Here is a 12,023-nt window from a genome sequence, read left to right on the forward strand (position 1 = left end):
TTTTACCTTTTCGTTAACAGGTGTCGCATACCGAGATGGTAGAACAATTTAATATTCATTAAAACACACTCCAACTGTACGGCGTGGGTCCCCACATAGCCCGCTTTGTCAATGTGGCCCAACATTTAACGACGCATTATGTCTGTAAAAGTGGCTGTAAAATGCTTTCCCGCGCTGAAATTGCGCTACCAGTTAGACCACACGCTGCGTGGTGCGATGTTACGCTGATGCTTGAAACATGTCACTCGTGGGCGCTCGGAACCCGTTACGGGGTCTGCTGCTATTCTGTAATACTTATAGGAAATACTTAACAGACGCAAACGTCTCTAGAAACGGAAACCAACGCGTGTTCGATATTTGATTTGATAAAACCAACACCACCGAATGGATCGCGCCGATCGTGATGTGTGACCGTGCCGCTAGTGGCGCCCTGTGCCTGATACCGATACCGGATGATGCATCACGCACTGGAGTAGTCGAGCGAACGGGACGACGGACCCGGCAGTGCATCTTCGTCCAGCACGAACGTCGGACTTTGCCGGGATGTTGAGGCTATTGGTTGATAGTGGTAACCCTGACGATTGCGGTGATTAGATTTCTGCATATTACCTAGGGTAGGTCGCTGATTATACGATTGGTCGGGACGTTTAACTACAGACAAGGAGGAGATCGGACAGCGTCAGATACGGTAGTGTCGAGGCCATAGCAGTCGGAGATTTGGTAGTCGCTTACCTGGTATATAAGGTTTTTGGTTACACGTTGGAGTAATGCTATCACCCGTTTCGATTTTATTATAGCTGCGATGGTTCGACAGATCGTTCGAAGCCGTTGTGTGGTTGTGGTTCGTAATGTCGTTACTACAGATGGGGCTCAGTTCGCGCTCCTCCAAGCACATGTCGCTGTACTCGTCGATCACGTGTCGGTACTGTGATGGACATTTGGTCAGTGCCGCCAGTACGCACGCCTCGATCGAGCAGATGTATCCAAGAATCTGAAGCGAAAGAGAAGCGAGTATGCGGTCAATGTTGACCTGATGCTCCAAGGATACAACGTAATATCCCGAACCGAAACTTACCGCTGATATGAATAGTGTGTCCTTGGAGTGCTTTGGCACCCACATGAATTCTTCAGCGAAAAATACCATATGTATTAGCAACGATGAACCCACAATAAATAATAAACCAATCGTCAGGTACATCCATGCATTCTGGAAAGGAAAAAATACGTGGACTCGTAAGTCGAGCTTAAAGTGCCTGTTTATGCCGGGTTGCATCCAGATACTTACCAACCTTCCCCAGTTGAAGGGAAACATCAATGCTATGTGTGAGATATCCAAAAACAGCATCAAACAGGTTACTAACAAGGAGAACAGGGCACAAAAAACCTGCAAATCGAAAGAATCCCCATGAGGAACTGACAAAATACACCAACTCTGGCGTCAACTTCTGCGTTTTAGATCACGAGGCACTTCATGCCCTGCGGCTATTGAATATAGAGATCCACCTAGCTAAAGGTCAGCGAACAAGTCCCTGGACAAGATGGACTGTATTGGTTAATGAACGATGTCAATGGAGGCCAGTCGTGACAGCTGGTCACAACTCTACCGCATCCGCATCCGCCGGATGCGGCTCATATCAAACTTGTTTGATATTGCCAGACGGCAACATGAGAGCTGCTGTCATGAACATTAAGTTCCATACAATGCCATGCGGCAGATGCGGATGCGGCAAAGCAGTAAACCAGTCCCTATCTGAGTTTCAGGCAATTTCCTAGAGCTCCGATATTGCTGATCTCCTACACTGATGATTCTGATCTGTTTCAAATGATTGAAGATAACGTTACACCGAAGATCTTCAAATCTCCCAAGTCCAAGAAACAATAGAAGGAACTGATGAAAGCAAACCTCAAGCATAGGATGAAATCCAATAACTTGGCGAGGAAATAGGACTGACATCTCCACAAAAAAACTAAACGAAAATGAGCTAAAATTTACTTTGGGAATACATTGAAGCTTGAAGTACAATTTGCCTTCTGTTTAATAGCCATTAAATATCAGTCCATTTTTTTGTTATCTTCCATCCCAATGCCCACTAGTCCAGAAGAATCATTTAAACTCTCCCAGAAGAGGGACCACTCTACTCGGCCGGGCGCAACACACACACCAAGTTTCCAATGCTGCCACACCATTTATCGGGTGCCACTCACACGGACATCAGCACCATCATCATTAATCCTGTTACCCCCGAGTGTCAAACGCTAAACGTGTCAACAGCGTGCTTATCGAATAAAGAGGGATTTTAGTGCCCTCTTTAACTCTTGCCTCGTACCGGCCACGTTTTGTGTCCACTTACCATCAACCGCAACCGTCCAATCAATGGCAGTAGAAACAGACCGACCTGTACCGTGCCGGCGGAACACTCACAGGCAAGACATGCGGCGGATGAGACCTGAAAAAATAATGTCGGAACCATATACACACACACACACACACACACCATTAGGTATTTGGGTCAGATAGCAATGGGAGGGGAAGGGGAAGTATGTATGGGTTTTGGGGGCAGTTGTGGGAAATTTTTGTTTTCGTGGAACGTACCACCAGCAGTATCCGCACGATGCCGGTCGGGCTGGTGAGATGTGAGGCGTCGCAGTGCAGCGCAACGCCCCACGGTAACGGTGTGTTCCCTATCCTTTGACGGTAATGTGCATGCGAATCCCAGGACGTGCACGTGCCGATCGGTGATTCGAGCGATATGGAAAGCTCCCCTGCTCTGCTGCCAGCTATTTCAAAGTCCTGTGAGATAGAAGCGGAATTCGCCTCCCCAAACGGGAATCGGGTGGAGACGGGAGCAAGAGGGAAGAAGAGGAAGGGAGGAAGGGGAATAGTCCCAAAGTGAGTGTGGGGGTAAAAAAAAGATATCACGTTAGAACGATAGCGAAGATCGATGGAAGTGATGCCTACCTGGATGTCCTCCAGCTGACAGCAGGCTGGTTCGAGATCCCGTATTTCGTCCAGGAGGAACTCTATTTCGTCCGTACCGTATAAATCAGAAACTGACGGTATGTAACGTTGGGGTGGTTGCATCTCCCGTCAGGGGGCCCTCCCCCATCACCGTACGCGATACTGGTCCGGTTGCCAAAGCTGCAAAAATAGTGAGCAAATTTTCCCATTTACAACGCCGGCTGAAAGCTGAGCGCTCGTTTAATTAAGCATTGTCACAATGGTGCTGACAGCTTTGAGGGGATGGTACGCGGCAGTGCAAAACACCCTCAAAGGATAGATAAGTGACATTTCACCCTTTTTCCCACCCACTCCGTCTCCCTCCCTTGGAATGTTTTGACAAGTTTTGACAAGGTGAGCAGAAAAATAATGAAATTATTTCATCCGACGACGTCGAATTCGCTTGCTATTGAAAGGTTTCATGTTGTTGTTGTTGTTGTTGTGTACCAGCATACAACCGCTACTCGCAACGGGGTGAACAACGTTTCATTGCCCTGTTTCGCAGCTGCCACTGTCAGCAGTTGTGTGACGATGAATATAATTGTAGACGTTACGGGAAATACACCCCGCATTTGGCAGGACGAAGCGCATACTAAACGAGGCTGGCTTTACATAACAAAGCTTCTCCCTCCGTATGTGTGTGTGAGTGTTGGTGTGTGGTGTACACACAGCGCCATTGTGCTTCGTGGTGTGCGTTCCCCGCGTACAAAGCATGAAACACTAGGCGCCTCCATCATGTCGAGCAGGCGGTGAACGCTAGCAAAAAAGTGAGAGTTTGAGCGTTTCAGGTGCCGTGAGAGCATCAGGCGCGGAAAATTCACCACCTGCCATCCACCCACAGGATAGTAGGTGCGCGTGAGATGAAGCAAAAGGTGTGAAAATGAGGGAACACACACGTGAGCGAGCGAGAGCACCAAAGCAAGAGAGAGAGATTGTGGGTGAGAGGAAAATTTTAAAATTAATGAGAAGCACACAAACAGAGAGCAAAAGGAAAAACGTTGCGAGCACCAACAAAACGAAAGGGGTGAGAGGAAATGTCAGCAGGCATGAGAAGACAGTGAAAAAAAAACTCGAACACACACACACTTCATTATGTGTCACGGAAGGCGGAAACCCACCAAGGAGACAGCACTTTTCCCTTCTGTTGGTGGTTTTGATGATTGATTTCCCTGCTCACCCATTTTGCACCATCCAAACATGCATCAACCATACGGCGCAACACAAAAAAAAAACAAAAACACACACACTCGTAAACATGGAAGGCGCAACACTAACACAACAAAGCGTAGCTTGCTTGGATGAAATGAGACAAGATAGCAGGACAATTTTTTTTTGGGGGGGAACGAAATGAGCACCAACAAAAAAAAAATAACACTACATTGCGGAATATAATTGGACCCAGAAATTGCAACACACCGGAGAAGGAGACACCACGTGCCCAAATCACACATACACACACACACGCACAAACGCGCGCACTAGTTCCGCTGAAAGCGTGCAAAGAGATCGATAATCATCTAGCGAGATTCACTGGGAAAGAATTTCAATGGATTCGATGGATAAAAACGGGCACATCGCACTACGAAAATGGACACCAGCAGGAGCAGCAGCAGCAGTAGTAGACACCACGATGCGTCTACTCACTGTCGACACATGCACGTGTGCGTGTGGGTTTTCCGATTACGCACACTAAAACACGCACATTCATCTCTTTTAGTAGCTCGGTTTGTATGTGTGTGTGTGTGTGTGTGTTCGTGTTCATACGCATATAATATCCTGGAATGCGAGTGTGCCGTGAACAGAAGGTCGAAATGTTACTTCACACACCACGGCGGCGGTGCAGATGTTAGCTGTCCTGTACGTGTTTCCCCGGATCCTTCATGCGGATACTGTCCGCATCCAGCAAAAGGTATGTAAAAGGGAGAGGAAGAGGAGGGGGAACACAAGATGGAACATAAACCCGGATCATGCTTCTTATGAATGAAGCACCACCGATGGACGCATTGTGGTGAGTGACCTACAATTTCCTCTGTCTTTCCTTCTCTCCTTCTTCTCCCTTCATCCACGTTCATTCGGATGTCCTTTTTGGATCAATTTTTGAGTCTCTAACCCCACCACTACCACCGTCCTGTAACCATCGGTCAGGGAAGGTTCCTTGTGGCACGTTCGCTTCTGCTGCTGCTGCTGCTGCGGTGGTCATAAATGACGATGAATGATGTTATGGTGCGCGCGAAAATTGTTCCACACCATTCGACCATTCGACCGATGGAAGCGAGTGAAGTGGAACCGTGTACGTTAATGGTGAGAGAGTGTGTGGCATTCACTAACACACCACACACCAGCACGGGATCGCTCATCAATTGGCCACTATCCACGGTTAGCCCTGGTGTGTTCGGGAAGAACTTGTTTTTGCACCAAACAATAGCCTCGCTTGCAGTTTTTCACTGACCGTCACTGTGCAATAAGTTTTCCATTGCAAATGTTCACCTACACACAAGTACACAAGTGTTAGCGTTGTGTGATTACTATAAGAGGGTGAGCTATCCTTTTTTTGTTAGGCGCAGTGTAGTTTCAGCGTTTGCCCATTCAGTACCTTCCACTACGAGGTGTACTAGGTCAACGGGAACGTGGCCGTCGGAAACGCCACCCAACACCCACATTAACACCCGCACCAATGCGCACCGTACGCCTTTGGATCGCTTCTCACCAACACCAACACATGCACACTTCATTTTCCAGCAAGGCCTGCTAAGATCTGTGAGGATGGGCATTCATCTTCTCACACGCGCGTTACCTACCGCAAAACACCAACGGGGAAGGAAAAATCACGCACTGACGACGTTGCACTGCTCCGCCACCAACACACGCACACCGGCCGAAACACCCACCCGAACGGTTGACACCGCAGACAACCGGGGCCCTGGTCTGTGCGCCCAGGCCGTTGGTCTGCTAACTTCTAGCACTCCTGCGGCACCAGCAGCAGCACCAGCAGCTGCTACCGTCGAGCGGTCTGGGGGAAGACCTTTTTGCTTCAAGTTTCCCGCAGGATGAATCGACTGCCATCCATCACACTACACTAACCCAATTTCACCTCCACCACTCCACTGGCCAACACACAGACACACACGCACTACTAAACGCACTAGAGCCTTTTGTAATTTCCTTCTTTTTTTCTTTTTCTTTTACTCCGATAAGCACCAGCAATTGGAATGGGACCGAGACACGGAGCTATTTAAATAATTTCCAGCACGGTTGCAAAACCCTACAATCGAGCAGGCACGGCCACCTTATAACCACCGTCACCACCACCACCACCACCACGACCGACCAACAACGGTGGCAGTACCCAGCACCGATGTAGATGAATGAACAACGAGGACAACTCCGGATAGACCACCAGCACACCAGTAGGGGACGGTTTGTCGTACGCTCGTTGCATTCCCGAACCAAACTGCGGATCCACGGACACGGCACACGGTGTAGCAGACGAATTTTGGGATAAAACTCTCTCGCTCAGTCTCTCCCGGTTGCGTTCTCTCTCAAGATACATGCGCTCCCGGAAAATGTTCAATTTTTGGCTCCTGGCGTATACAAGTAGGCAGGGAAAAAGAAATGCAAAAACGGAAAGATAACTGATGCGTTACGTGCGTCGTCCTGAGATGCGATGATATTAGGCTACCCACATGCGGTGCACATGCGTATAATGTTGTGTTACGTTCTTCGAGACCGATGAAATAACGATGAACCGGTTGCGGGTGTCGCGAGACAGGATTTAAATAGCCCGTTAGTAGTGAATCGGTTCTAGTCAACTAGTCAACCGATCCCTCCATAGCATGTTCCCATAACTCAAAGATCCTTGTTGATCAGCTTGGAAGATGAATTGGGTCTTTAACCAGAGGTTATTCTTAAACTAATTTAAGGTCGCGTTGTAATACTACTGCTCATCGAAATTATATGTCACGCTCGCTTAGAGTTCTGTAAAGGAATGAATGGAGATGAGCGACTCTTCATAGACAATTTTTAGTTGATCCCCCCACAGGCATATCATTAGATGCCTTCAATTAGTGGCCCTTTGACTTCAATTATGTCAAATATAGTTTAATTTTCATAACATGAAGTGCTGATCATACTGATTGATCGATGGATCTGTTGCAGTAAAAATATAATGAGATTTTTAAAAAATCTGATTGATCGCGATTGATCATTAAAAATTAACTATAAAAAAGTAATTGACTTTCGCCGGTGGCAAGAGTAAAAACCAAGTTGGTCTTTAAACGGCGTGACTTTCGCCTGTCTAGAGAAAAACGAATTGAGACGCCTCGTTTCTCGATCGCCGTGACGTTCGTTGTTTACTCGCACGTTGAAGTCTTTTGTCTCAAAAAGACTTTCGACATGACATTAACAGGGTGCAATTAATGATTTCGCTTAGTAACTTCACATCTTAACTTGTAGACTATTGTTCGGAGGCATCTGTAAGGCAATCGCAACTAACTAACAGTAAAATACGGTACTTCAAGTTTGCAATCAACCAGGCACTTTCTCCTATATTCAACAGACATTATATCAACACAAACAAAAGCCAGTCCTCTATCTCCTTACAGATTGGTACCGTAAAGATTGACGGGACGGTTTTTGTATCGCTTCGAGATGTCCTTTTCAATCTGCCCTTGAAGCGTTTTCGTTTGCTCAACGATTTTAGTTTGCGTTGGCTTTAGCTCGACGCTTTGCTGCCTAAAGCTGACCGATTTTTCCTTCTTCATCTTTGCTGTCTCCTTCATCTTCTCGATGGACGATAGCTTTTGCTTCACGTTGGATGTTAGAATGTCCACGTACCTGGTAGTGGGAAAACGATAAAAAGCGATAATTTAAAAGTGGTGATTTTGCTATTGACCTATTTACACACAAAAACTCACACTGAGGAATGTTTAATCTGAAGTAGATGTTGCATTAACTCATCCGTCACACCGGTGTAAACGACTTCCACCTCAGCTAACATGCCCGCAACCGACTTTTCGTCATGGGCGGCAAAGTTGTCCATCATCGTAAACGTTAGCATTTGTGCTTTATCTGCGCTTCCGAGCTGATGAAGTCGCATCTTTAGGAATGCCTGCAGCTCCAGCAGATCGTTTATGAAGCGATCACGATACTGTTGTGCGTCGAGTACGGTGTATGCTTCTTCTCCCTTAGCAGTTCCACCTAGATTTCCGTCCTCTTCCACCACGATTCCGCTCTCTTCGAGAGAAATACTAAAATCGATTGCATTACCATCGGCTGCCGGTTCGATTACATCCGCTCCAGCACCCCAATCGATATCACCGACTTCCAGCTCAACAGGTGCACCTAGATCTATCGCGTTGCCGTCACCGAAATCAATCGCTCCACCATCGTCACCGAAATCAATCGTTCCATCGTCTGCCGCGTTTGCCTGCTCTGTAACGAACTTTACCGGTGGTTCTTCAATCGCCAGCGGTGGTTCACCATACACATATTCGTACACCGTAGTGTTACCCTTGGCTAGCACGTGCTTTAACAAGGGTAAACATTCGACATCCGACACAAATGTTGCGTACAGTTCTACCGTTTTCTTCAGTGGGGTCACCGAACTGGCAACCGTCGTGAGCATCCCTGGCAAATCGTTGAACACTTTGTCCACCAACTCCTGGCGCAAGTTTTCACCGGAAACGCCCAAATGTTTGCACATGTTTTGATACTCCGCAAGCACCACCTTCTCGGAGCGTTCTAAATCTTCCACCTTCTTTTCTGCCTCGTCGCTTAGCTGCTCCAGGTGCTTGATCTGCTTGCGAATACCGGGAATTTCGTAGCTAATGTTGCGCACCAGTATTTGAGCGGCTTCCGCAAGGTAAATGTTATCCTTTTCGTACATCTTGACAATTTCCTGCCAATCCTTCATCCGTTGGCTGCCGTACCGGCCGAACACGTTTTTCGAATCCGCTTCGGTAGTCTTCAGGATGTCCACGATGCGAAGGCAGTGGAAATAGTTGATATCTGGTGAGAGAGAAGCAGATGGAAAATCACCACATACAAACTAGGCGAAAGGAGAAATCTTACGTGCACCGGAGAGAAGCTGGAGTAACTCGTCATGAGCTGGCATGTCCGTGATAGCATTGCTGATTTTGTTGCGAATGTTGCGTATATTAAGATGCCAGTTTTTATCAACAATTCGTCGCGAAATCAACCAGTCCAGCAGCTTACCGGCGGCGATGTCGATTGGAATATCTGCTTCCTAAAGGGAGAGTAGATGTATTAGCGTACAAAAACGCGGATTATTTGAATAAATTGCTAACTTACATTCATCGTTTCGCGGACACACTTTTCAGTCGTTTAGACGAACCAGTGAAAGGGACATGTATGCAAAAACAAAACAAAGTTTCCACGTATTCCACCAAAGGGCTAAAAGGGCAGATTACTTCATGGTCTTCGGGTGACAAGTGTATTGACAGCACCGTTGCCTTATTCGGCAGGGTTGATCTACATCCTGCGACGAAGCAATAATTATTCCATCATCAATTTAAAAATAATTTGATAAATTGAATACAAATTGGTTAACGAATTGTATGCCGTCATTATACAGTTATTTTAAGTTGAGAAGGATATAAAGATACATTACAATATGCAAAACGAAACGTTAAATAGTTAAAAAGGATAATTTCTGTTATATCAACCGTGACTGTACTGGTCGTGTAATCGAGTCGACATGTTGTTTACCCTTCCCTGCAGTTTGACAATATAGGCCGGTAATCGGTTGTAAACAAATTCAACACAAGCAGAGCAAGAAAAAGCGTTCTTTTTTGGAATTGTATAGCAATTTAAACCATTTGTAATAATGGCCAACGATAAGCGCACCGTTTACGTCGGAGGACTTTCAGAGGAAGTGACCGAAAAGCTAATTACCGACGCATTCATCCCGTTCGGCGATCTTGTAGACATACAGATGCCGATCGATTATGAATCACAGAAGCACCGTGGATTCGCCTTTATTGAGTTCGAAAACGCAGAAGATGCGGCCGCTGCCGTGGACAATATGAACGATTCGGAATTGTGCGGACGTACGATACGTGTGAATACGGCCAAACCACAGCGCATCAAGGAGGGCAGCAACAGACCGGTATGGGCGGACGATAACTGGCTGCAGAAGCATGCGGGAGCAACGCTCAAGAACAACGGTGACAACAACGGCGAGCAACAGATGGACACAGACGCGGGCGATGTGCAGCCTACCGAGCCGAAGGCAGCGGAGGAAAAGAAACGCAATCCGCAGGTTTACTTCGACATTCGGATAGGAAACAACGATGTCGGACGCATTATTATGGTGTTGCGCGCGGACGTGGTGCCGAAAACGGTGGAAAACTTCCGTGCACTCTGTACCGGCGAGCAGGGCTTCGGATATAAGGGATCTACGTTCCATCGTATCATACCGGAGTTTGTGAGTGAACAATCCACCATCGACGTACTGTAAATTATCCTCCAATAACTTCATGTACCTTTCAACTCAATTTTTAGATGTGCCAGGGAGGTGACTTTACCGCCAACAATGGATCGGGAGGAAAATCAATCTATGGGAAAAAGTTTGCCGATGAAAACTTTACCCTGAAGCACACCGGTTTCGGTATACTTTCGATGGCAAATTCCGGCCCAAACTCGAACGGTTCCCAGTTTTTTATCTGCACAGAAAAGTAAGCTTATAATGCACATTAAAAACGAAATGGGGTAAATAGTATGTGTATATTTTCATTTTTATTCGTTTTCACTTCAGAACCGACTGGCTGGATGGAAAACATGTCGTGTTTGGTAACATCATAAGCGGGGCGGATGTGGTACGGAAGATGGAACGCTGTGGATCGAAAGGAGGAAGAGTACAACAGAAGGTAACAATTGTTGCTTGTGGTGAGGTAAAAGGTTAGTTTAAGCAGTGTGATTTACGCAATAAATCTGTGCTAATTTTAATGTAAATCCACACTGTAACTGTAAGCATTATATTACATCCGAATAAGATCCACATGGCACAGAGTAATATGGAACTACCATGGTAATGTGCACCATCATGTGGCTTGGTTTCATCTGTAGACAGACTGTAGACTGTGTATCTATGATAGAGTACCAATATCTCCGCTAAAGGTAAGTTTAAAACTCTAATTTTCCCCTTAAATAATCACACCCCGGACTAGCAGGATAGGTTACCTGGCTGTAAAAAATAGATCCAATACTAAACACCCTTGCATGATTCATGCTACCCGGAGAATGAAGACGAGTTGTTTTCAACAGATATGAAGATAAATTAAGAGCAAAAATACTGCTTGGAATATCCCAAATGAAATCTGTAATACTGTAGAGCGTGCATCCAGGTACCTGGTTCCATTCTATGTATGACACCCTGAATGGACACGTGCAATCCGGATTTCAGCAAATTTGTATTTGTACAGGTACTAAAGAATGGGTATATAAATGGTTGTCAGAATTCACTGCTGCATCACTATCGCATCTGTTATCCTGGAGAAAAGATCTTCAGTGAAAATTTCGTCCATGCATCATGTAGTCTTCATCGAGTAGATTAATTTCTCTTAGCCTGCCTGCTGTTGCACAAAGTATCGGTTGTGAACCTCAGTCGCTTACATTCAACATGCGCGGATCAAAAACATATTCTTATACCTCGCCATCAGTAAGGACTTTTTAAAAACTTCATCGAGAAACTGTTGGGAAATTAAGTTGAAATTTTTACACAACTATCCTCAAATTTCAAAAAGTTGGAGACACTACCGTTAGGAACGACCAGACCTGCAACTCCAACGCCACCGCTGCTTATAGTCGGGAGGAATTCAACGGACCAATCGCCACTCCCGAGCGTAGCTCCGATGAGTCTAGCAGATGTCCAGGCAGTTGTATCCACAACTGCAAAAGCTCACCTTCATAGACCAGGAAGATTGTAAAATAGGGTTCGATCGCAGATGTCAGATCTTCACAATGACATTCAGCATCGACGCAGACTGCTTTTGTGGAAGCTGTCATT

General features: G+C 46.2%; 3 protein-coding genes across 3 annotated transcripts; 1 reads left to right on the forward strand and 2 right to left on the reverse strand.

Moving 5' to 3' along the window:
- Window positions 1–460: 460 nt before the first annotated feature.
- Window positions 461–6,403, reverse strand: LOC128304325 (uncharacterized). The gene is made up of 8 exons (XM_053041503.1): window positions 5,797–6,403; window positions 2,960–3,139; window positions 2,594–2,791; window positions 2,352–2,447; window positions 1,286–1,384; window positions 1,076–1,207; window positions 733–991; window positions 461–651 (listed from the first exon to the last, which is right to left on the reverse strand). Exons 2-8 carry the CDS (start codon window positions 3,080–3,082, stop codon window positions 461–463), a joined length of 1,098 nt encoding a protein of 365 aa, XP_052897463.1. The 5' UTR covers window positions 3,083–3,139; window positions 5,797–6,403.
- Window positions 6,404–7,521: 1,118 nt separating this feature from the next.
- Window positions 7,522–9,441, reverse strand: LOC128305381 (CDK5RAP3-like protein). The gene is made up of 4 exons (XM_053042785.1): window positions 9,308–9,441; window positions 9,068–9,242; window positions 7,912–9,004; window positions 7,522–7,831 (listed from the first exon to the last, which is right to left on the reverse strand). Exons 1-4 carry the CDS (start codon window positions 9,311–9,313, stop codon window positions 7,594–7,596), a joined length of 1,512 nt encoding a protein of 503 aa, XP_052898745.1. The 5' UTR covers window positions 9,314–9,441; the 3' UTR covers window positions 7,522–7,593.
- Window positions 9,442–9,772: 331 nt separating this feature from the next.
- On the forward strand, window positions 9,773–10,956 carry LOC128305383 (peptidyl-prolyl cis-trans isomerase E). Its single transcript, XM_053042788.1, has 3 exons — window positions 9,773–10,442; window positions 10,520–10,692; window positions 10,773–10,956. Exons 1-3 carry the CDS (start codon window positions 9,843–9,845, stop codon window positions 10,918–10,920), a joined length of 921 nt encoding a protein of 306 aa, XP_052898748.1. The 5' UTR covers window positions 9,773–9,842; the 3' UTR covers window positions 10,921–10,956.
- The last annotated feature ends 1,067 nt before the right edge of the window (window positions 10,957–12,023 follow it).

Source organism: Anopheles moucheti, chromosome 3, assembly GCF_943734755.1.
Source record: "Anopheles moucheti chromosome 3, idAnoMoucSN_F20_07, whole genome shotgun sequence".
NCBI classification, from domain to species: domain Eukaryota; kingdom Metazoa; phylum Arthropoda; class Insecta; order Diptera; family Culicidae; genus Anopheles; species Anopheles moucheti.

Coding starts and splice junctions, on each gene's coding strand:
- LOC128305381 (XM_053042785.1), bottom strand. Junction 9,005..9,067: donor CCAGCTTCTCTCCGGTGCAC/GTAAGATTTCTC, acceptor CTCTCTCACCAG/ATATCAACTATTTCCACTGC. Junction 7,832..7,911: donor CAGATTAAACATTCCTCAGT/GTGAGTTTTTGT, acceptor TCCCACTACCAG/GTACGTGGACATTCTAACAT.
- LOC128305383 (XM_053042788.1), top strand. CDS start 9,843: ATGGCCAACGATAAGCGCACCGTTTACGTCGGAGGACTTTCAGAGGAA. Junction 10,443..10,519: donor ATCGTATCATACCGGAGTTT/GTGAGTGAACAA, acceptor CTCAATTTTTAG/ATGTGCCAGGGAGGTGACTT. Junction 10,693..10,772: donor TTTTTTATCTGCACAGAAAA/GTAAGCTTATAA, acceptor TTTTCACTTCAG/AACCGACTGGCTGGATGGAA.
- LOC128304325 (XM_053041503.1), bottom strand. CDS start 3,082: ATGCAACCACCCCAACGTTACATACCGTCAGTTTCTGATTTATACGGT. Junction 2,792..2,959: donor GTCAGCTGGAGGACATCCAG/GTAGGCATCACT, acceptor TCTATCTCACAG/GACTTTGAAATAGCTGGCAG. Junction 1,208..1,285: donor CCTTCAACTGGGGAAGGTTG/GTAAGTATCTGG, acceptor TTTCCTTTCCAG/AATGCATGGATGTACCTGAC.